Source organism: Ochotona curzoniae, unplaced genomic scaffold, assembly GCF_017591425.1.
Source record: "Ochotona curzoniae isolate NIBS_2020 unplaced genomic scaffold, NIBS_Ocur_1.0 scaffold_274, whole genome shotgun sequence".
NCBI classification, from domain to species: domain Eukaryota; kingdom Metazoa; phylum Chordata; class Mammalia; order Lagomorpha; family Ochotonidae; genus Ochotona; species Ochotona curzoniae.
The window spans coordinates 10,824,225-10,848,057 of record NW_024467101.1 but is presented as its reverse complement, the minus strand read 5'-3'; the positions used below and the strand labels follow the sequence as shown (position 1 = coordinate 10,848,057).

The 23,833-nt window shown below is 51.1% G+C and overlaps 1 protein-coding gene across 1 annotated transcript in view; it reads left to right on the top strand.

Moving 5' to 3' along the window:
* Positions 1 to 23,833, top strand: part of MYO18B (myosin XVIIIB) — a 189,498-nt gene that overhangs the window by 14,375 nt on the left and 151,290 nt on the right. The window contains exons 10-13 of the mRNA XM_041003594.1: positions 268 to 331; positions 8,577 to 8,721; positions 20,237 to 20,410; positions 23,200 to 23,290. Coding sequence (XP_040859528.1) covers positions 268 to 331; positions 8,577 to 8,721; positions 20,237 to 20,410; positions 23,200 to 23,290 — 474 coding nt within the window. The remainder of the gene's footprint in view (positions 1 to 267; positions 332 to 8,576; positions 8,722 to 20,236; positions 20,411 to 23,199; positions 23,291 to 23,833) is intronic.

The following is a 23,833-nucleotide window of genomic DNA, read 5'->3' as shown; positions in this document are numbered from 1 at the left end:
GGAGGCTCAGGGCTCCTTCTAAGTCCCTCCCCCGGCAAGGTCCACCTGCCAATCCGGACAAGCCAGAGCCTGTTCCCTCCATCTGGTCTGGGGTGTCCCGTCTCTGCCCAGGGTCAGGAAGGGCTGGCAGTATTTATGGGAAGGTCAGGGCAGGTAGAGCAGGTGCAATGCCTGAGTATCAGCGGGTGGGGGGTCCTGCAGTGTGAAAACCATGTCGGGGGGATGTCTCTCCGTCTCTGACCTCTGACCCCTTCTCTGCTCTCCCAGGACGGAGCTGAACCTGCACCAGCTGGCAGCCAGCAGCTCTTTTGGCATGGGCGTGTGGGCCAAGGTAAGGAGAAGGGGGCAAGGCTGGCCGGGTAGGGGAGGCATGGGGGTGGTGGGATCTGGGCTTGCGGGAGATACGACACTCGGGCGCCCACACACAGACCCGAGGCCCTGGGCCCTGGGGTCGAGCCTCGGCCGGGACACTCATTAGATGCATGATCTCCGGTTGCTCGCGGAGAGCGTCTGTATCCTCTTCCACTCTGCTCGCTCACGCCGGGGCAGCTGGGAGGGCTCGCTGATCACTGTGCACGGCGCGCTGAGCCCTGGGCCTGGCGTGGATCCAGCCTCGGGACTTTTGCGGAAGTCCCACTGGGTGTGCGTGTGGAGCGACGCGGCTAGTGACAGCTCCCTGAGTGGGGCCCAGGCGAGGCCTTGAGAGATGGCTCTGAACTCACTACAGAAAGCACCATCGGCCCTCCTGTTGGCTGTCTAGTTCACCAGTGTCTATTTCAGCCATTGGCTTCTGAGCCCATTTTCCAGTTGCCTCCCCCTGGTGCTGGGCCTGTAGTCCTGACCCTTGGCACTCAGATGTGGCGATGAATGTGATCATGTGATGGACATGGCACCAGAGGCTGTATGGGATGCTCAGGCACCAGAAGGAGCAGAAAGAGCCATTAGACTTTAGCTGCAGAGGGTTTCTTAGCCAAGGGGCTATTTGGCCTGGGTTTTGAAGGATGAATAAGAGTTCACCAGGTGGGAGAAGAAGTGGATAGTTTCCGTTCCAAGGGCTCTTTCCTAATAGACACATCCAGGGAACAAATAGCGCTGAGCTAATTGGATACCTCCATGCAAACAAGCAATGAATTTCAGCTTGCATTTCGTCTCATTTGCAAAAAATGAACAGCAGCATAAAGGTTTAAAAACCACAACATTGCTCAGAACAGATAGTAGAAAAACAATCCCCGGGTTGGGCAGTGATGCCCCAGTGACAAGGCCAACATCACAGTGCACACACAGGATGTGTGCTGAGAGAGACGAGCCACTGGAGGCCAGGAGAGAAGTCACGGCAAACGCACATCTGCGGAGGAATCTGCAGGCAGCATGTCCAAACGACTGTCCAAACTCCTGCTTAAAACATGCTAACAGAAAAGGCGGGGTCGAAGGCGCACTTCGTCAAAGACGCCATGCGGCCAGCTGGGACGCTCCAGCACATGCACAGTAGCACCGGTAGCCGTGAGCCACGAGGGTGGCGGGTTCCACAGCTCAGCCCCGGCCACATGGGGTACAACGGCCCACGCAGGACTCCCCGCGGTCTGTGGCGCCTGTCCTCTGCGGGGTGAAGGGGGGTGGTGGTGTCTCGGCAGGGATCCTACCAGGGACAGAGGAGAGGCTGTGTCGCATGTTGGAACATGCTGGCGTGGACGCGGGGAAGCCGAGTGGTTTATCCTTGGCCAGTGAGGCTTAGGGTGGTTACATGTGTGTGAGTGTACACACACACGCACAGGGACACATTGCTGTGTGCTGTCCCCTCCCCTGCATCACACTTGAGGCCGCTACACACACGCACCCTGCTGTTGCTATCCCTTGGATCACGGTGGAAGCTGCTACACACACACACACACACACACACACCCTGCTGTGTGCTAATGGAGCCTGAAGCAGCAGGTGCGGGGAGGGACCGGAGAACCCGTGTGTTTCGCACATTACCGGGTGTGTTGCTGTGATGGTGAGGGGAGTATTTTCCGGGGCTGGTGGAAGGTAGTAAGTTCTGGGGCTGCTATTGTCTGGGGTCACCTTCCTGCTTCTCCCCATTTTCCTGGATGAGTTAGTGGGTGGTGGACCTGGCCAGGGTCTTCTTCCCCGACTCATTGAAGGAGTGGGGCCCACGTGCATGGATGTGTGTGTTCCAGCCAGCCTGAGGCAGGCGGTTTGCTTCCCAGGCTGTGAGGAGGGGGCAGGGTCCCAGGCTGGCACCTGTGGGCCTTCCCCGGCTGCCCTGTTGGCTGGCTGGTGTCGTGTCGGCATTGTTCACAGCGTGACTCCGTGTTGAGGAGGCATTTGAAGTGGTTTGCTTGCTTTGCTTCTCCATGGTGGTTTTTTTTTTTTTTCCAGACCAATCGATTTGCGGCCCTTGTAGGGTTTGCTTTTGTTCTTCCTCTGCTACCTGGTTGGATCGGAACATGCTTTCTTTCCCAGAAAGAAACACAAAGTCAGGACATCCGGTCATATCCGTTAGAAGCTGGGGCGGTTTCCCAGGGATGGGCTGCCTGGCTGCCAGCTCATGAAGACCATGTGGCCAGCAGAGGAGGCCCCCAAGATCCAGAGTGGTTAAGAACATGTCCCCAAGGTTGTGGGGTTACATTTGAATTTCAGATGTAGGAGGGTTTTTTTTTTTAAGTATAAATATGTCCTAGGCGTATCCAAGAAGGCTGCCTGGAGAGGGTGACCCTGGGTGGATGGGGAATCGTGGAATGAGAGTGGATTTTAACAGGTGCAGCAGAGGCAACAGTTCCTTGCTTTACCAAGCAGTGCATGGAGACAGGATTCTATGCTAAGAGAACATCCTTGTTCATCTGCAGCGTGGCTGTGTGGCCTCTGCTTTATCTGGGAGCTGGACAGCCCAGCTTCCTTGCTGGCTGAGCCCTGGTCTGCTCCTCCCAGCCACTCCCCTGCCTCTTACCGGCTCCGCTTCCAGTCCTTCCACGGCCGTGTCGGCTCTGTTGTCCACCGCAGTCACAGCCGTGAGGCGTGACCTCGGCATTCCCGCCTGGCGAGGTGACTTCATCTCTCTGGGTCTCAGTATTCTCATTTACGATGCTGAGCTCGTAATAAAAACAGAGAGCGCACAGGGACCTGCACAGGGCCTGCCCCTTGCCCAGCACAAGCTTCTGTTATTATTGGTATTGCTACAATCATGCACAGTAGTGCTAAATCGATGTGTGAAGTTGTGGCATCCCTCCCCATTCCACACCTAGGGAAAGTCCGAAGCCAGGAGCCAGGAGCCTCTTCTTGGTCTCCTGTGTGTGGGTGCAAGGATCTGAGCACTTGGGCCATCCTCCACTGCTTCCCCAGGTATAGCAGTGGAGTGCTGGATTGGAAGCGGAGCAGTTGGCTCTCCAACCGGCTGACATCAGAGGCTTTCCATGCTGTGCCACAACACCAGTCTCCTGCACTGATTGGCTCATTTCCCAAATACCCACAACCACCTGGGGGCATCCAGCGGGGGGTATAGCTTGCAGTTGGGTACTTGATCCAGCTCTGCCATGAGTTTGCCAGGGACTTGATTGACATGAGTGGTGACCCGCTGCCTCCCAGGGTGCTCCCCTGGCAGGAGACTGGGTTGGGATGGTACCTGGGCACTCAGCTCTGGGAAGTGGGCGTCTTGGCTGCCTTGCCAAGCTCCTGCCTCCAGGCATGGCTCCCTGAGCCATTCCCCTGACGTTTTCCAATCGCACAGTCCTGCTCATTGCTCACAGTAATGAGGTGATGACTACCCTGGTGCACCTGTCCCGAGGCCTCTGTGACGGTTGCTGCCTCCCGCTACTGTCTTTCCTACTGTCTCCTTGGTAACAGCATCTCCCGAGCATCACCTTGCTTGCTTACTACTGCTCTGTCTCCCGCCAGCTCTGCATTCCCTGATGGGATGAGTAGGTGGTGGGGAGGTTTCCATGTGCCTTGTTTATTGTAAAATCCTCAAAGCTTTCCTGCCAGCTGATCTCGTGACAAAGGGTCTGAGCAGGAAGACACGAGTGGGCGAGCCCCAGCTTGGGCCGATGTTTTCTCCTCCTCGCATCTCCGTTCCCTCCTTGGTCAGTAAGTGAGGGTCCTGGCCTGCTTCCTGGGGTAGCAGCAGCAGCAGCCACTCCAGCCCAGTAGCTGCTCTGTGAAGGCTTGCTCTCTACCCTCTGTTCCACATTAGGAATATCCCACACCAGGGGAACATGATGGATGGCTGAGAGATCCAGACAGGGCAGGACCTTGCAGGTCCCAGCTCCGGACCCGTGCCTGTGCTGCCCTTCCCATAGGCTCTGTGAAGTTCATGTGGTCCTGCTGTCTCTTTCAGTTGCTCCAGGTCAGCCCTCCAGGTTCAGGCAGTAGAGGGGCGGGAATCCCTCTGGGTTGAGGTTGTACAGACATGGCGAGACAGGCTCTGGGGGAGTGTGGGTTAGTGTATTCCCATGAACTAGAGTTGGACTGCCTGCCCGCGTTGTGCTTCTAACCAGAGGGGAGCCACACACACTCCATCAGGGCGCAGCTCCCAGCTGCAAACCGGGCACAGCTCCCCATTGCTCCCAGTCCTGTCCTCAGAGCCCAGACGCTCCATGCTCCCTAAACCCTCTCCCCTCTTCCTTCTTTGTGTTTCTGCATACCATTTTGCACGTGGTGACTTCTTTTATACACCACTTCTTCCAGCAAGACTACCACCCTTCCAGTCTGTGCCTTTGTCCTTGCTCAGTCACCCATCCCCCAGTCCTCGCTCTGTGCATCGCTGGCTGTTTGCACTGTGTCCCTGACAGTCAGTGGGCTAGGAGTCCTTTGTGGGTGGGGCAGGGCAGGCTGGTGAGGGCTTGAACAGGAGTGGAGAGAGGAACGGGGAGAGGAGAGGAAGGGAGAGAGAGAGAGAGAGAAGGGGGAGAGAAAGAGGAGGGAGAAGAGAGGAAAGGAGAGATCTTTCACCTGTCGGATCCCTCCTTAAATTCCCACAACAACTAAAGCTGACCTCTAAGGCTGAAAACAGAAAAGCCTGGAACTTGATTTTGATTTCCTGCTCTCCGCCAAGTACCTGGGCTGTCATTTGCTCTCTGACTTCCGGTGTGGGCATAAGCAGAGAGTTAGAACCGAGAGGCAGAGCTGAGACTCCCACAGGGTCTCATGTTTTCTTCCACGTTGAAGAAGCAGACGTGAACCCACACACACCATGCCATGTCACGCTGTGGGGAATTCAGGGTTGAAAGTGTGTCCAGCTCGGTCTGGCCCCAGACCTGACTCCCTCGTCCGCCTTGCAGGAGTCTCCTGGGTGCTGTCCACACGGCTGCTTGCTTTAACCTGGAAAGAACACTGTGGATGCTGTTTTTGTCATTCAATGACTTGCAGTCTCTGCTTGACCTTGTGGCTGTCACGGCATCCGACATAAGCCTGGGGCATCTTGTGCTTTTGGTGTTTTCTCCTTGAAATGATTTCTTCTCTCCAGAATTGGAGTAAAACGCGCAGTGAAGTATATGGAGCCTGCTACTCCATTCTGGCAACCGCCGCCCCCCCCCCCCCAAGATTCAGTTACAGAACATTCCTTTCCTCCACCTGGAAAGCTCTTGGAAGATCCCTCCCCCAATCAGAGGTGTCCCCCTGTCCCCAAGGCCATCAGCTAGTCATTGGCTGTTCGTCCATTTGTCCCCCATGTCTTTGACCTTCACATGCATGGAGCCACAGTGTACGGTCCTTGAGTTTTGAGTGTGACACCCCCAAAACTCATGTGCTAGAAACTTCACTCCTGAATTTGTAGGGTAGAGAGGTTTGGAGGTGGTGGGGGGTCAGATGGGATCATGAAGGCAGGGCCCCTGTGACGACGGCCTCTGTGACTTCCTAAGAAGGGGAAGAGAGACTCAAGATGCTGACAACAAACTCTTACATTTTCTGGCCATCCCAACCATGAGCTACACACACTTCTGTTCCCTGCAAGTCCCTGGGGCTTGAGTACTCTGTTATACCCACAGAAAAAGGCAGAGATTTTGTCTCTCACTTCTGTGATGTCATGTTGGCTCTGTGAGATTCCTATATGCGGCAGGCTGGGTCACTGGTGGGCATGTTTTCTTAGCTGTGTGGTACTCCATGACCGTGCCCTGGGCCTCTCCCTCCCTCCCTTGGTTTGTCTGTTCTCCTCTTGGTAGATGCTTGATTGTGAGTGGATGTGTTCCTTTTGTTTGCTCTTTATTTATTTTTAAAAGATTTTATTTATTTTTGTTGGAAAGTGATATATAGAGAGGAGGAGAGACAGAGAGGAAGGTCCTCCATCTACTGATTCACTCCCCAAGAGACCGCAATGGAAAGAGCTGAGCCAATCCGAAGCCAGGAGTCACCCCCGGGCCTCTCATGTGGGTGCAGGCTCCCAGGACCTTGGGCTGCCCTCAAGTGCCCTTCCAGGCCACAAGCAGGGAGCTGGATGAGAACCGAGGCTGCTGGGATTAGAACCAGTGCCATATGGGATCCTGGCATGCATAAAGTGAGGACTCTAACTGCTAGGCCACCATGCCGGGCTCTGTTTGCTCAATTCTCTGATAAGATTTTTGATCCCAGGAGTGGCGTTGGTCAGGGTATCCTAGATTTTGAAGATCTGCTTCAGTAGAAATTGAGAATGTACCATGACCTTGGTCATTTTGGATTGAGTGTTTGGACCCTGGTGTTTGGTTCCAAGAGACATGGGGGTGTGGTGGAGTAAGAGAGAGAAAGAGCGAGCAGATATACTTCTGCAGAAGTTTTCTCCTTCTCTCCACATGTGCCAAGTGGCGGAGGACAGATTCTGCCTGTAATTTTAAGTCAAATGCTCCGAGCTGGTAGCAGGAGCCATAATAAATGCGTTGCCACTGTCCTTTCAGCGTCCTTCCTCTGCTACTTTGAAATCTCATAAATAACCGAGAGCGTGTGGGTAAGACGCCGTCCTTCCCTCGGTGGGCTCCAGCGGAGCGGCTGTGGCTGTTGCCAGGCTGAGCTTCTGGTTGCTAGGGATTTGGCCGCCCTGCGGTGGCCCGGAAATACGATACAGCGGTAGAACACGCTTCTGCTATTAATTGAAATGTTTCCACGGCTAATCTCTCAATGCCACTGCATGCCTTCACGTCGCCCCCACCGCTCCACCAGACTTGCACATTGCCCGGTCCAAAGAAGTGGCTTCAAGGCAGTAGACAAGGAATGTGGGGTGGGAGGCAGGAGCACCTGTTCTCAAATTTGCTGTGCAACGTCCGTCCGTGTCATGTCACCCCCACCCCTCTCCCTCTCTCTGGGCACCGGCCTTTACAAAATCCCACAACCTTTTAGCTGGAACGCCTGGCAGTTCATCACCCAAGTTCTCCAAGCCAGGCCAAGCACTGAATCACCACCATCCTTTTCAGCTGGTCAACGATTGACAAAAGCATGTCCATGCCCAGCTCCCTTCCTCCCTGCTCATCAGGCTTCTGGGCTGAGTCCCCTGGCCAGATGGTGTGTGCCTAAGAATCTCAGGCTCATTTTAATATTCAATCCAAAATAATTGGGCTTATAAATCTGGAAAAGGAAAAAAAAATTAACCAACTGAAACCCCTATGACCCATATACAACTGAGTGTGTATAGTATTCTCTTTGGCTCCTGCTTAGAAACTTTCAGCAGTTTCCTATCATAGCAATATGTATAGCAAAAAAAAAAAAAAAGCCTCAATTCAGTGGATGATGACAGATGAGTTGGTGGTGGAAGCTGCAAGAGGTGACTGCTCGACTGGCCGCGAGACTGTGATCCATTAGCGATGTCTCGACTGGCCGCGAGACTGTGATCCATTAACGATGTCTGCTGTGGATCCAGGAAGGCAAGAGGCAGATACAGAGCAGTATCTGCCAATCACGGCTGAAGTTGGAAGCCCACACCCATTTTACAATTATATTCTCAACGTTCAAGTTCACCTTCTGCCAGCTCCTCGTGATTTATCTTCTCCCACCTGCAGAAGAAATTACTTCTGTGTCCATAGTCAATTGACCACCTGTTGGTCTCCCCCCCATCTCTCCTCTCTGTCCCCTGTGCTTGGTGAGACTTTCACAGCGCTGAAGGGGTCAACTTTTTGTCTCTTTATATCTCTGTCTTTAATCACAGCTCTGTCTCACCCCATTTGGGTTTTCTTGGCTGGGATCTGTCAGCCATTCCTTCTTCCACAACCCATAGTCCTCTGTTTAGACTGAAGTTGGCCATGTAACTTGTCTCACACGTCACTGTTTTTATGTCTCTTTGCATTTGTGCCCGGAGAGTGCTTCAAAGTCAAGATCTAGGTTTTGCTCCTCCTTGCACTCCCAGACCAGAGCCGAACATGGAGTGCAGCCTTAGTAAATCTGTCTTGGATGCAGACAAGAATAAAAATCACACTGCATCCTGGAGCCAGACAGAAATGAGGTTTTATAACTTTCCCAGCAGCCTGCATTGGTATATCAATACACCTTGGCTTAATTGTGGATACTTTACTGTGGTTGTCGGCTGACCACACGTTCTTCCGAGTCCGCCCTTGGCTTTGAGCCTTCACTGTGAAAATATTCTGCCCCGTGACTGTCTCTCTTCCTCTCCCCTCTGACCCCCACAGCCAGAAGAAAAGCAGAAGGCGGCGGCTGCCTTTACCCAGCTCCAGGGCGCCATGGAGATGCTGGGCATCTTGGCAAGCGAGCAGCAGGCCATTTGGCGGGTGCTGGCAGCCATCTATCACCTGGGTGCTGCAGGAGCTTGCAAAGGTATGTCCCTCCTCCGAACTCACCTCATCTGGGCGGCCAGCTATCTCCTTCAGCAGGTGCCCTACAAGGCCCTTCTCTCCATGAGGAGGGGATAAGGCCAGTCTGTGTGATCTTCTTTTCTTTTCTTTTCTTTTCTTTTCTTTTCTTTTCTTTTCTTTTCTTTTCTTTTCTTTTCTTTTCTTTTCTTTTCTTTTCTTTTCTCTTCTCTTCTCTTCTCTTCTCTTCTCTTCTCTTCTTTTCTTTTCTCTTCTCTTCTCTTCCCTTCTCTCCTTTTCTTTTCTTTTCTTTTCTTTTCTTTGCTTTGCTTTGCTTTGCTTTGCTTTGCTTTGCTTTGCTTTGCTTTGCTTTGCTTTGCTTTCTTTGCTTTCACGAAGCTACTACACTGGCATTGTTGGAAAGAACACCATCTATGCAGTCCAGTAGAGCAGCCACCCATTACATGTGCCTGTGGAACACTTTGATATTTTGTCTCCTTTCTATGGATTCGAATGGGATGTAGGTAACTCGTGATGACCCTGGAATGAATGTGGGAAAAGGGTGGGTTTAAGTGATGCAGGGGGTGTGCCTTCTGGCTTCAAGGCTGGAGTAGTTCCCCACCACGGGAGCTGAACTGGATCCTGCCAGCCTCCTCCTCAAGCATTTGAGAGTTGATCATCCCTATTTCCACTTGCTCTCCCAAGTGCTTCCCATCATCCTCTTTGCTCTGGTTATCTCTCTATTCAGCCACTAAGTTTATACTTGATGACATCAATCCTACCTTGGTTTCTCTCTCTTAGCTGTTATTTTATTGATTGATCAATGGATTGATTGGGCCCCCTTGCAGCTTTATTCAGTCTTTTCTGCTCTTTCTTTTGTTCCTGCGCAGAGTAGGGATCACAGCTGTGAGTCCTGGCACACAGGGCTTATGCTGCCTTGTCTTGTAATCGTGCCCTTGTCTGTCTCTTCCCAATAGGGAGTGAATTAGTAGAAGTAGTCACTCATTTATTTCATGAACTGATGTCCATATACGGATTTTGGCTGATGCTGTAAGCTACTCTCTTGTGGACAGCAGATACCTCAAGAAGCTTCCAATCCAGGCACTTCTCATGGGGAAGGAGAGTGGTCACATCATAGCAATCAGATCAGAAGTTCTTAACAGAGGGTCTGTGTATTGCCACCTATCACCCACCAAACCAAGACAAATCACATTTCTTACTACCCATGGTCCTGTCCCCACTGGGGACTTTGGACAATCCTATCCCCATTAAACCTCACAACAGGGGCCTGCTTCCTCTCCGAGATGAGCTAGCATTGGTGTTAGGCCCAGCCCTGGGCTGATCAGAGAGAGAGAGAGCAGGAAAGACCCACTATGGATCAGCCTTGGGGCACTGGCACCCATGGGGGCAGGAATCGAACCTGTTTCCTAGAAGGGAGAGCAGAAGTGCCAGTAGACAAAGAATGTGAACCCTTGAAGGGGGATGATTTGAATTTAAAGCACAAGTTGGCAGAACTTCAGCATCTTCCTCCTCCCATAGGCAAAGAGGAGGGTTGGTGTCAGGATGCATGGATGGCAGTGAAGTTTAGGCTGGGTGTCCCCAGGAGCAGGTCTTGAGATGAGGGTTCGGCAGGCTGTAGCTTATTTGGGTGAGGACCCCAAAAAGCATCTGTGAGGGTCATGTGGAGGTGAGACAGGCAATTGGGGGTGCTCTAAGGACTCTAAGATCAGCTTTGAGGTGTAGCTCTCTGAGAAGTCGGGGAGAATCTTCTAGTTTTTTAAGACTTATTTTTAGTGGAAAGTCAGAATTATATAGAGAGAAGGAAGGAGGGAGGGGGAGAGAGAGAGAGAGAGAGAGAGAGAGAGAGAGAGAGAGAAAGCTCTTCCATTTACTGGTTCACACCCCAAATGGCCACAATGGCCAGAGCTGAGCTGATCCACAGCCAGCAGCCAGGAGCTTCTTCCAGGTTTCCTACATGGGTACATGGTCTCAAGGCTTTGGGCCAGCCTCTGTGCTGCTTTCCCAGGCCACAAGCAGGAAGCTGGATAGAAGTGGAGCAGCCGGGACACGAACTGGCACCCATATGAGATGCTGCAGGTGGAGGATTAGTGTGCTATGCCATGGCTCTGGCCTGAGTCTTCTAGTTTTACTACCCAGGAGTGGAGGCAGCCTGGATTGATCCAACCCTCCTGTTGCTGCCTGGCTGTAGGTTCTCCTGGGAGGCATTCACTTCCTGTCCTCAGAGGCTACCCTCGGTATGGGCCGAGCAGGTTCCTGTGAGCAGAGAGAGCAGAGCAGAGCCACTGCTCCATAGAGAGAGCCCAGGGACACTCAGGGAGTGGGGGTTGGTGGTGGGAGCATCGGTCAGGGGCTCAATCATCCTTCAGTCACTCCTAACACAGGCCACACCTTCTGTAGGAAACAGCTCTGTAGGGTGGCACTGTTGACTTTGTATGAGGGGACTTCTTAAGGTGACACAACACTTTGCCTTGAGACTGCACCCAACTTGAAAGGGACAGCGCCTACCAGGGCTAGGGATTGGGAGTATTCAGCAGATGGCAACAGCCTCCCTGCCAGTGTTCACGGGCCCCCTTGCCTCCCATGCGACAGAGCACTGCCTAGGTGCGTGCCCTGGCCAACTGACCTGTCCCCAGGCAGGTGAGGGGACCCAGTATGACTCCTCGTCTCCAACTTCCCGTAGGGCAGGTTGGTACCTCCTGTGACGTGGGCTCAGGGATCCGACCTGTATATGTAGGTGTCCATGAGGCTCAGAGAGAAAGTCACATTTATAAATATTTTATTAATACATGATTACGGCAATAATTTCTGCCAGCCCTCAGTCCCTCGACTCCACCTTATAAATTATTTTAAGAAAAGCTACTGTCAGTCGGCCTGGGAGCACTGCCTGATGATTTACTCACTATATATTCTGCTTTGGAAGATTTCATAATAAGTTGCTCTAAAATCAGCTATTAAGAATTTCACAGCCATATATAAATGTCTTTGCTTTATGTCATAACAGATCATTTTGAAATATATTAAGAATCATTTTCATTAATCAGGAGTTTTTTTCCCCCCCTCATTCAAATCATACTCTGTTCCCTGAGTCTGATTTGTTTTTTTTTTCTCACTTATTTTGAGAGTTCCAATCCAATGTCAGTTCCCCAGGGAGAGATCTGAGGTCTTGTGACCCAGACTCAGGGAGTCTGGTCTCTTAAGAAGAACAACCGCCATCTCTAATAACACTCGAGTGTTGGATGGTTTGAGAAACGCTTAGGTCTCCGTTATGTTTTTGGTCTGATTCGACTCATGCAGCCCATGCGGTGAAGAAGAAAGTCATGCGACAGACTGCACTGGGAGTCAGCCAGCGAGTCTCACGATGCTTCGCTGGCTCTTGGCTTCTTCCTCCATAAATTGGGGCCACTGCTAGTCCCCCCATTTTGTGAACTTGTTGACAAGGATTAATGAGTTGAAACCAAGAGAGGAGAAGACTTGGCCCTTCTCATGGGTTTGGGCTGGGGGCTTTATAAGGGTTCATGTTTAACCTTCTGCATTTTTTTATTTATTGGAGAGGTAGAGTTACAAATAGAGGGAGAGAAAGAGAGAGAGAGGAGAGAGAGAGGAGAAAGGAGAGAGAGAGGGGGAGAGATTCTACTCTCTAAATGGCCATAATGATCAGGGCTGAGCTGGGCCAAATCAGGAGCCAAGAGCTTCAACTAGATGTCCCATGCAGGTGCAAGAACCCAAGGATTTGGGCCCAATTACTGCTGCCTTTCCAGGTGCATGAGCAGGGAACTGGCTTGGAAGTAGAGCACTTGGGACTTGAACTGGCACCCCTATGGGAGGCTGGTGTGGCAAGCAGCAGCTTAGCCTTATGTGCCACAACACTGCTTCAGCCATCTCCAGTTTATAAATAAACCTTTAAAGCTCCTGTTACATTGACTTTGAATGTAGAAGCTCTGCCTGGCTCTCATGAAGATGGTAATCTGAGTTGCTGTCCCGTAGCTCTGCAGACACCAGAGATGATGCTGGCTCTCCCCCGAGAGTTAGGCTCTGATATGTTGCTCTGCGCATGGTTCCTCCATCATGGCATACATAGGCAGCAACGATGAGTGAAGCTTGTGTTGATGGCTGCTTTGCTTGGTCTGCTTTTCCTCTGCAGGCTGACGTGGTGTGTAGTATATTTAACTTTCACTGTATTTGTCAGCTTGCTTGCTGTTGACCCATCGCTTAATGTAGAGCACGTGAGGCCCATGAAATCCTAGGTGGAGCAGGGTCAGGAAAATGGAACTTGTGCTGGTAAAAGGAGGTAGACAGGTCACTGCTCAGTGTGATAAAGATGTGTATCCCCCTATGAGTAGCCCTATAATTCTGTAACGCAGGGGGTCCCAGAGATGCCCACTGCAAGGAGAGACAATAACCCTGATGTTGACAGCACCTCCTTACTCTGGGATGCTTCAGGATCTTCAGCAAGGGCAGTTCACCAAAGGGATAGGGAGGAAGGGAGGGAGAGAGAGAAAATATATATTGATCTACCAACTGCTGACTTACTTCCCAAGTGCCCACAACAGGCCAGGGCCAGGCTAGACCAAAGCCAAGAGCCTGGAACTCAGTCTGCATCTCCCACATGGGTGATAGAGACGCAAGCAGTTAAGCCATCGCTTGCTACACCCCTGGTGCCCGCAACCTCCCCTGGCCAGGAACATTAATAGGGAGCTGGATCCAAAGCAGAGAAGCCAGGATGTGAATCAGTGTTTCAGTATGGGATGTTGATGTCTTATGGGGCAACTAAGCCCACTGCTCCACAGCCCACTAAATTATTTTCGCTGAAGTCTGTAGCTTAGCTGGATATTCTACTTCGTGTATGTCTATGTTCTGACAAGTGTATCCTTGGCTGTGGTATCACAAGGGACCACTTAGCCAGCTGAGAGCTGCTTTGTTATTTTCTTAAACTTTTGATTACAGATAACTCTAGACTCCCAGGAAGTTGCAACATTTTTAGTCTTATGCTGCCCTCCTCCATCCTGCCCAACCAGTGCCACCAAATTTCCACCCCCCTCCAACTGTGGCATCCTTTGTGGATGCAGTACACAGCCAAAACACCAGGGTGCATTCCTGTAACCGGAACAACAGTCTTTATCTTTGGGTCTTAGAAAATTCTGCTTTTGGAAAAAATGAAATGAAAGGAAGGAAGAAAGGGGGGGTTGCTGGGGTGGAGATGTAGGGAGGGGCGTAAGATTATCTTTTTAGATTTTATGGGGTTTGTTCTCTGGATGTTAATAAAAGTTAAAGAAGAAGCACCTGTCATATCTTGCCACATCTGCTCACCTGACAAGTGGAGAGGTGGCGGTTCTTCACGTTGCCGGTACACATCAGCTCCGTTTCTCTGCCCTTTGAGTTTTGTGGGCTGTGTCGTTGCCACTCTCCGCTTTCTTTCCGTGCCTGCTTACGGGGATGCCAGTGATTGTCTGCTGACTGCGTGGACCTCAGTTTCCCTAAGCGTGCTCCTCTTGAGCATTTGGGTCATTCCCTTCTTTCCCGGAGTCAGGAGTGTCACTGCACAGACTGTCCTGGCAGTGTCACCAGCTCAGAGAGCAGCATCCCCCTCTGGATTTTTTTTTTTTTCCCAAGAGGGTTAATATCAGGGCCCTACTGCCGTCTGGGGTCAGTCAGCTCATTCCTCCAAGCTCCAAAACCAGGGACATCAAGAGTTGCAGAATTGGGAGGTGCAAGGCAGCTGTGGGCCAGGCTGTGATGAGTTTTCCAGCTTTGGTTTGCCCTGGCAGCCCTGGCAGCCCTGGCAGCCCCAGAGGTCTACCTGCTTATTTGGAAAAGGTTCCATTGCTCCTGGGGGTGCACGAGCATTTCTGATTGGGTGAGGGACCCGAGAGCTGGAGAGGGGCTCACCCTTGGGCAAGCCCAAGTCCTTCCTCATGCAGGCAAGGGAGCGAGGCCTGAGAGGGGAAACTAATGGTTCAGGGACGCACAGCAGGACGATGCGGCAGGGGTCCTGCCCCCTGAGTTGGTGGTTCATCCTGACAGCTTCATCCCTTCCTTCTCATCCGTCCATCTTCCTTTCTCTGTCCTTCCCATTCTCTTTGTCTCCTCCCCTTCCCCTTTCTTCCCCTCTCTCTTTTTCTGTCCTTCTTTTCCCCTCTGTATCTATTGATGAGAAGTTGTGTTTTGAATACCCCTCTCACCTTCCAAGACACCATATCTGATGAGAGACCCAGCCAAGTGCACTGAGGCTGCAAGCATCATTCTAAGGAGGTGCTATCCAAGATTGAGAGAGAGCAGCTGCATTCCGGGGGTCCTAGAGGCAGACACCTCTGAGCTGGACTTTGAAAACAGTAGACAAAGGGGAGGGTGAGGCAGGCAGGGATGCCCAGGTGAGCAGAGGCAAGGTGAACTGAGCCAGCTTAGAAATCCCAAGGCATTTCTTGCTGTGGGTCCCAAGGTCCCTGTGCTCCCATGTGTAAGGCTTTCCCCTGGGGATTCCACTGATGTGTCCTTGGACCCGCTTCCTCCATGGCCTGTACCCTCTGGGGCCCTGCTCCTCCCACATGCTTTCCCACATAGCCACGGGCTGCGCATTCTCCGCCAAGCCCAGCTGCTGGCCTGGCACCCTGCCCGACAGCTGGTACAGCACAGCCTATTTTGGGCCACAGGCGAGGATTTATTCTGCAGTTTCTGAGCAGATTGAATTCATTCATTAAGTTGCAATGGCTGCTCTGGGATGTAAACAATTACATTTAAAAAATGCATGCTCTAAAGTGGCCAATGCTGGAAGTCAGGGTTTGCCGGCGGCCCTGTGCCTTAGGAAGGTGAGGAGCGGCAGCTGGAATGCCCAGGGCTTCTGGGTTTCTTCTCTTTTAAGATTTATTTTGTTAATCTGAAAGGCAGAGTGACAGAGAGGAGACAGACACAGACCTTCCATCCCCTGGTTCACTCCCCAAATGGGCACATTTGGTCTAGTGATAAAGATACCTATTGGGACACCTGTGTCCCCTATGAGAGAGCCTTGTTGGAGTCCAGCTCTGGCTCCACTCCCGGTTCCAGCTTCTTGCTAAAGTGCATGCAGGAGGCAGCGAGTATCAGCTAAAGAAGCCTGAGTTGTTCCCACCAGGGTGGGAGACTCAAACTGAGTTCCTGGATTCTGGTTTGGGCCTGGCCCAGCTCTGGGCCCTTGTGGGTTCATCTGGGGGAGTGACCCAGCAGATGGGAGTTCTCTGTCTATGAAATAGAATTAAAAAAATTAAGAAATTGAAATCCAGGTCTATAAAAGGTGTCCACCAAGCACATGGGAGATACATGTTATATATAAAAAAAAATCTACATGAATTTCAAAAACTTTTGCACCAGAAGAAATTTATCCTTTCATTCTATTTCCTCATGAACGTTTTGAAGCACTTTCATGCGACCTCACTGATTTCCATGGAATTGCGAGAGGGAGATTCCATTCATCATTCCCATTTTACCAAAGAGGAGACGGGGGTTCTGAGAGCTCAGGGGACTCCCTCTGCTTCCTCCCACCCTCCCACAGCATGAAGTGGCAGAGGTGGCATTTGAACTCTGGCCTGTCTCCAGAATGATGGCTTTGCTTCCAGTCACTCTAGCTTTTGGGGTTATTGCCTCCCTGCCGGTGGCCTCCTTCTTCCCAGGCCTCCAGACTACCACGTCTGTGGGAGGAACAGATGCACACAGCCTTATAAGTGAGTCATGTGATGTTGAGAAATTCAGCAGCAGCACAGCTTTTGTTGGAAGGAGAAACAACTTGGTTATTAATATGTGCAGGAGGCCACAGTAAGTGTTAGCAATTGAATTCGTGGTGCATAGGGGAAAGTATGTTATTTTCTCTCTCTTTCACAGTATCAAGTACAAAGAGGAAAACCTGCGTTGGCAGGTGAATTTGAACATTGCAACTCTATTCCATTAATTTCTCTTGCTCCTTCCTTCCTTCCTTCTTTTTTAAAATGTTCTTTTTAAAAGATTCATTCATTTATTTGAAAGAGTGTCAGAAAGGGAGAGATCTTTTATCAGTTGGTTCTCTCCCTAAATGGCTGTAACAACCAGGGCTGGGCCAGGTGGAAGCCGGAAGTCAGGGACTGCATCCAGGTCTCCCCTGGGGGGTGGGGGCTGTGGCCCAAGAACTTGCTGCCTTCTTAGGTGCATTAGCAAGGAGTTGGATTGGAAGCAGAGCAGCCGGGACTGAAGCCAGCACTCCAGTATGGGATGCCGACTTTGAAAGCGGTGGTCTAACGCCCCTGTGCCATAATGCTGGGATCCATTTCTGTTTTCTAACCCCAGCTGGCTTCTTTCTAAAAGTGACAGCTGACTAGAAGTACTAGAAGTGACAGGTGAGTGACTGAGTTTCTTAGGGTCACCTGGGTAGGAGAGGGTTCTAAAGACTAATCCAGTGTTTCCTAAACTAGTGTCTTCTGGGAACTTAGTCCTGCAAGTTCCCAAGTGGGGCAGCAACCTTGGCCCAAACTTCTTCCCTCTCAAAGACTTACAAGATACACCCTTTGGGTTCTCAGAAGTCCAAATAGTTAAGAAACTCACCAGACCCAATTTCACGATGCATGATTCACTTTGCTCCTAGTGGCAATGATGGGCATTAAGTCATCACTTGGAGCCGCTCTGCTTCCCATCTATGAGACCTTGCTCTGCACCCTGCTTGCCCGCCACTCAGCAGCCCAGCTTTTGGTAGGAGATTGCCGGGAGCCAGGCCTCGTCTCAGCCATGAGGATGGGGTCTGAGGAACAGACCAGGAGCAGCCCACCCTGACTTCGGCTCTTTTCGGGGACCCTCCCCGCTAGAGAATCTGCTTCTGCAGCTGAGCTAGGACCAAAAGCAAACTTACTGAGTTTGGCCACGACCCAGATGTGAGCAAAGACAGCGAAATTACAAGGTTGGATTTTGTGTGTGTGAAGGGCAAGTTTCAGGGCCTTCTGGGAGTAAAAATGTCATTTTTCTGGTCCAGTTCCTCAAGGGCATCCTGGGATTCTCCAGTTGAGGTGTGTCTCAGCTGCACCCAGAACTTCCCCACTCAGCCAGGCAGGGTGTACAAAATGCATGGAGCCAAGCACCGACCCTCTTGGTGGAGATAGCAATTACTGGATCCTTCCATGACTGCTCCCAGCTCCCCAAGGCTGGCAAAGTCCTTGGGTTTGCATTGTGAGGGCCTCTTTCACAAAGCAGCGGCTGGAGAGGGGGTTGAAGTAGGGGATGTACAGGGCATATCTACCAAGGAAGTTTCCCGTACTGAGTTCACCTTCAGTTGCCAGAAGGGAAGAGAAAGTTGGCTTCTGTGTAAATAGTCTTTAACACCTCATTCTGTTTTGGCTCATCTCTTTAACACACACACACACACACACACACACACGCAGGGAGATAAAGCAAAAGCATTGGGCCCACAGGTAATGGCATCCAATTAGGACCTAATGGCATCTGGTGCTCATATTGTATTTATTTCTACTTTCTATTGTGACAGGTGATAATGGATTCTCACTGGAGATAATGGAATCCTGTGTCCTTTAAGTAAAGAAAGATAAGTGAGTTCATTTAAAAGGGAACCTGGCCAGGGTCATAAGGATAGGATAGATTTCCCAGAGAAGGCATTTAAAGGACTGATTTTGTTGGAAGACTGGTTCTTCCCCTTAGCGGTGGCGTGTTTGCCGATGTCTTCTCGGAATCCGTTGTTTTATCTGCGACATGGGGGTGATAGTGTACATTTTTAATGACTCTTGTGCAGATCTAATAACAGTAGCAATGATAAACAGTCATAACCAGCATACGGTCCACTTTCCCATTTGCTGTACCTGGTGCTCTCACACAGGCTAACTTCAAAAGCCATGAGCTGAATAAAGAAGGCATTGAATAAAAAGTGGTGGATAAAGTGTGATTGTTGTCGCCACAATGGTCACAGTAGCCATCATCATCACTACCATGGTCATCGCCATCCCCACCTTACGGTCACCAATACAATTATCATCGTAAGCATCTGTGTCTTATCATCATTACTGCCACCGTCACCATTCCTATCCTCACCTTACCATCACCCTCATCATCCTCGTCATAATCTTTGAGTAGAGGACATTATTATCTGTTTTGTCTGTCTCCATTTTCTCACCTGTACAGCAGGAATGATCTGAATACGCTTAGGATGATCCCTGGGGAAAAAAGATTCCCGCTTCCCCGCTGCCAAAGCGGTCACTCTTTGTGATAACCTCAGGGACTGGGACCAGGGCTTTTCCTCCTTGGCTGGCACTGAAACCCCAGAGCAAATCCTTGTTCAAATTTCTCATTTTGTCACCAGGCAGAGACTGATTCTTCAAGTGTCTGCTTGAAGGCCTGGGCCCTTACAGTCTCCTGGGGCTGCAGAATCTCTATTGGCAACCGTGATTCTCAGTTCAAAAAAGGAAAACACATTTATGGGATGATAAAAAGATGGGTGAAAATGTCCTGAGCATGGCACAGTTACTTGTTTTGAACAAATCATTTAGTTCTGTTCAATTCCAAAGTGAGCACATAACCATGGCAGAAGATTTGGGGAAAATTAAACTTCCCTGCGCAGCTGGGATTGTTAATAGTTGGCTGAATTTCCTTTTTTTTTTTTATTGTTTTAATGTCACTGTAGAATGATTGACGTTGTGTGCTATGGTACAGTTTTCTGGTCTCTTGGTTTTCATTGAGCATTCAATTGTAAGCATTTTTTCAGGTTGCATAGAGACTTTCCTGCCATTTCTAAGTGGTTTTACAGCTGCCCATGGAGTGACTCCCTGTTGAGTCTTGGGCATCTTCTGGTCACCCCCTTCCCATACCAGCGTTCCTGGCATCTAACACATGGTGCTTCAGGGTGTATACAGCACTCCCTTCCCTCCACCCCTGCTACCTATAAAACTCTTCCCTGGTTCTTTATGTCTGCATGTAGCCAGCTCCTTCTCACCTTCCTATCACCTGAAATGATCTTATTGATCTCTGTATTGACTTGCTGATTGCTTCACTCCTTCTTCAGTGGACCGTAAAAGCCAGGAGGACGGGCACCTTGTCGGTCCTGCCCATCCTTGGTTTCCTAGTGGTTGGCCCCCATGTCTCCCGTTTATGGAGTGGCACTCAATAAATAGATATTGAGCAGATGGGTGACTGGGAAGATGGTTGCCTGTGTGGGCGGCCTGGTGAGCAGCTGCATGGGTGAGTGGGTGGGCGGCGGGGAGAGTGGCTGGGTAGAGAGATGGACCCAAAGAAGAATGAATCACACTTTTGCAAAGAGTCTTCCAATTCCCCACTTTGAAAAAAGTGCACAATAGCCAGAGGAAGCAGGAATGTGTCTCTTGTAAAACGTAGTTCCTACTGCATAGGCCATCCCCAAAGGCTCTGCTGGCCTGGGCAGCTCTTCCAGCTCTCTACCTAGATGTGAGTGGCCTGGAACTGGCGAGGGGTGAGGGGTGGGGAAGGGAGCCCAGACTCATTTGGGCTCTCCGTCTGTCCCTTGCCCAGGGCTCTCACAGCCACACACCTCTGCTTTGTCCTTGGCACAGTGGGCCGGAAGCAGTTCATGAGGTTTGAGTGGGCCAATCATGCAGCCGAGGCCCTGGGCTGTGAGTATGAGGAGCTCAACACAGCTACCTTCAAGCACCACCTGCGGCAGATCATCGAACAGGTGACATCTGGGCCGAGCCGGCGAGGCCTTCAGGAAGAGGAGACCAGCTCAGGTAACCCACTACTGCCTCTGTCAGTTGGCCAGGTTCTCTTCTCGGCTGGATGGCAGTAGTCCAACAATGCTCTTTCGTTAAGTCGTTAGGACCTTCTTGGGGGAAGAGTCTGTGTAGTATCCCTGTGTACGTGCAGGGGGAGCTACCACGGGAAGAAATGCTACAGTCGTATAAGCATGATGCTTATTGTCACATCATCAGCTTTGTCCAGCGGTCATGGAGGCTGCCGGCATCTGTATTGGGGAGAAGACACATGGTGGGCAGTACTGAAGGACTGATATGTTCCCATAGGGTTTCATGTTAGTGCAGCCCCTGCTGTGTGTGGGGGACACTTCCCTTTCTGTTGGAATGATTTGAGTGGGGTGTGGGGATGGCTGGTGTGATTTGAGTGAGCCGTGGGGGTGGCTGGAGACGAGTTTGGAGTGCAAGGTGGGGCTCAGCTCATGGAAGTGTGTGAATGAGAGGTTTGCCTTCTTAGGCTCATAGGAAGCTGGAGAGTGGCTTAAGCAGGGGAAGGAAGTGATGTGAGTTATTCTTGGTGCAACTCAGCCTAGATGGAGGTTGGGGATGTGTGGGAGATGAGAGGCCCCATTGGGAACCTGTCAATGTCCCCAGGTGAGTCGGGGGACTGAGAGGACTGGATCAGGGAAGTGATGGTAGACATGGGGGTGGAAGCAGGGGCTCTCCAGAGAAGAGAGGGTCCAGGGTTGGCCTCTAGGGCTGAGCTAGCAGGAGAAGCAAGAGGGCACCCAACACAGTGAACAAGCAGGGGGATTTCACCCTGCACCTGCTGGGGTGGGAGTTAGGCATCCCAGGTCTACAGCCTCTGTGGACCAAATGCCTGGCCTGTAGGAGTGAGGGTGAAGGCATATTGTCACCTCTGAGAGCTCGCTGAATAGCCCTCTTTGTGACTGCAGAGTTTGGGGTGATTGACTGCAGAGTTTGGGGTGGTTGCTCTGAGCTGTGGCTTTTGAGGCTCCTCTCCACATTTCCCTGCCCTTGCCCCCACCCTACTCTTTGAGCTCCCTTGGATTCTGACAGTTGTGACTCCCTTCCTGGGGCGGTAGCTTGACAGCTGATGTCACTTAGAGGCCTCTGCCCTGTATGTTTCTTTACGGGTCTGCAGTGTGCTGTGAGCTATGATTTGTTCAAAAGTTACATCCCTGACACACGCACACACACGCAGGCACAGACACATTCACAGAGGACAAGCAGCACACTTGTGCATTAACACATGTACATAGCATTCATGTACACAGATATACAGAACACACGTGCACCTGCCCACATCCCGCAAACCATTGAATCCTGTGTGCGTGCACATAGCTCCCATATACAGATGCATATCATGAACGTGTGTGCACCCCCCACACACAACCACACATACATGCACGCATCCACACCACGCAATCAAGCCCATGTGCAGATGGTGCATGTAGGCACAGATGCATAACTTACACAGGTTAATGCAAGCCAGGACACATCCACACAGCGCACACACACACACACCTGGCATGTGGACAGACCTGTGTACAGATGCATGAACATAGAGCACGCACACACACGCACATACTGTGTGAGTCTGTATCAGCCTTTCAGGCCAAGACCTCAAGGGTCGGCATTCAGCAGGCAGAGTACCAGCAGCCGACTTAGGAGAGATTCTGAGAGGCTGTGGGTTGCCTAGCAACTGGCTAGGCTGTGGGTGGAGTTAAAGGAGGGCTGGGAAATGCTGTGGTGATTGCGGGGAGAAGGTTGCCTAGAATTTAGGAGCTGAAACTTAGTTTCTGCAGACACTAAGGGGTACAGATTTGGAAACAAACTGTGTTTCTAATTCTGTGGTTGGATTTCAAACTTCAGGGTCAGGACCTGTGATCTGAATCCTGCTTGCTGCTCCCTGTGCTGGGTTCAACAGTGTGTGTGTGTGTGTGTGTGTGTGTGTGTGTGTGTGTGTGTGTGTGTACTCACATGTACATCTGTGTCTTTCAACAAAATTGAGACCACGACTGCCATTATGGCTTGATAAGCCTTGTCATTTGCATTCACATCACAGGTAGGCAGAAAATGTTCCTCTGCACCCAACTTCAAGCATCTTTTGTGAGAATCGCCTGCAAATTATCCAACCCATTTGCTGGGGTCGGACATTCAGGCTGTCTCCAAAAAAAAAAAAAGAATTTCTTTTTGCCAGTGAAATCAACGACGGGAAGAAGCGGGCACCCAGATCTCTTTGTTTCTTTTGGTTATTTCTTGAGACATTTAAAACTCCAGGAGTGAGATTATTCAGTCCCAGGATCTGAACATTTTTGTGACTTTGGCTGTCAAAATTGGCAGGTCCTTCTTCAGATAAAGGGAGACCAACCCTTTATTGGAATTGTCACTTTAAGTCACTTCCCATCACTGACACACCCCGAAGCCTCATTGGGGAGGCCCAAGCTAATGAAATCATCACCCAGTAAGGCCATGCCACTGTGATGGGTGCTATAAAAACAGGCTAGGGGTACAAATGGGACTCATGGTGGTGGGGCGATAGTCAAGGAAGGCTTCCTGGGGGAGGTGACCTCTCTGGGCTGAGCCCTGAGGGATGAGCAGTCTGAAGGGAAAGGGAGGTTAGGTTCTGTAGAAAGCGTCCTAAGAAGATGGGTGTAGTGGCCGCTGCAGAGGGCAATGGAGGGAGCAGGGCGGGTTCCCAGGGGCCCCTGCGGCTGTATTGTCCATCCAAGGCTGCCTAGCAAGGATGGGGTCCTGAACGCAGGAGGCCAGCTCAGCACCTTTTCCTCTTTCTGGACCCCCAGGGCTCAAGATGACAGGCACAGAGTGTGTGGAGGGCATGGCCTTGGGCCTGTATCAAGAGCTCTTCGCTGCCGTGGTCTCACTCATCAACAGGTAATGGTGGCCACTGTCCACCTCTGATGGAGACAAGGAGGAGTGCGAGCACAGGGTGCTGTAGCAGCATGGTGTGTTTTGAGTGGAGGAGAGGGGTTCCTAGTAGGCATAGCTGAGTTTCAGTCCCACCGTGACCACCCCTCTCCCCCGACTGTGCGACTAAGGCGAGTCTGTTCACTTGTCTGACTTCCCTTGCTGCATTGGTAAAAACTCCACCCCACCCAGGGTCGACAGCAAGGATAAAAGGAAATAAGGAATTTACACAACTCTTCCTAAGGGTGCTGATAAAGATACTGTTAATAGTCACCAATGCCTTTTCAACAAGGATTTGGGGCCAGGGGTTGTACCATGTGTTCAACTTTCTTGGGATCCTTTAACTCTAAGAGATTTTCCATCTGCTGGTTCACTCTCCAAGTAGCTGCCACAGCCAGGTCCGGGCCAGCCAAAGTCAGGAATCAGGAGCTTCGTCTGGGTCTCCTCTACAAGTGTAGGTGTCCAAGCACTTGAGCTATCTCCTGCTGCTTTCCCAGGCACCTCAGCAGG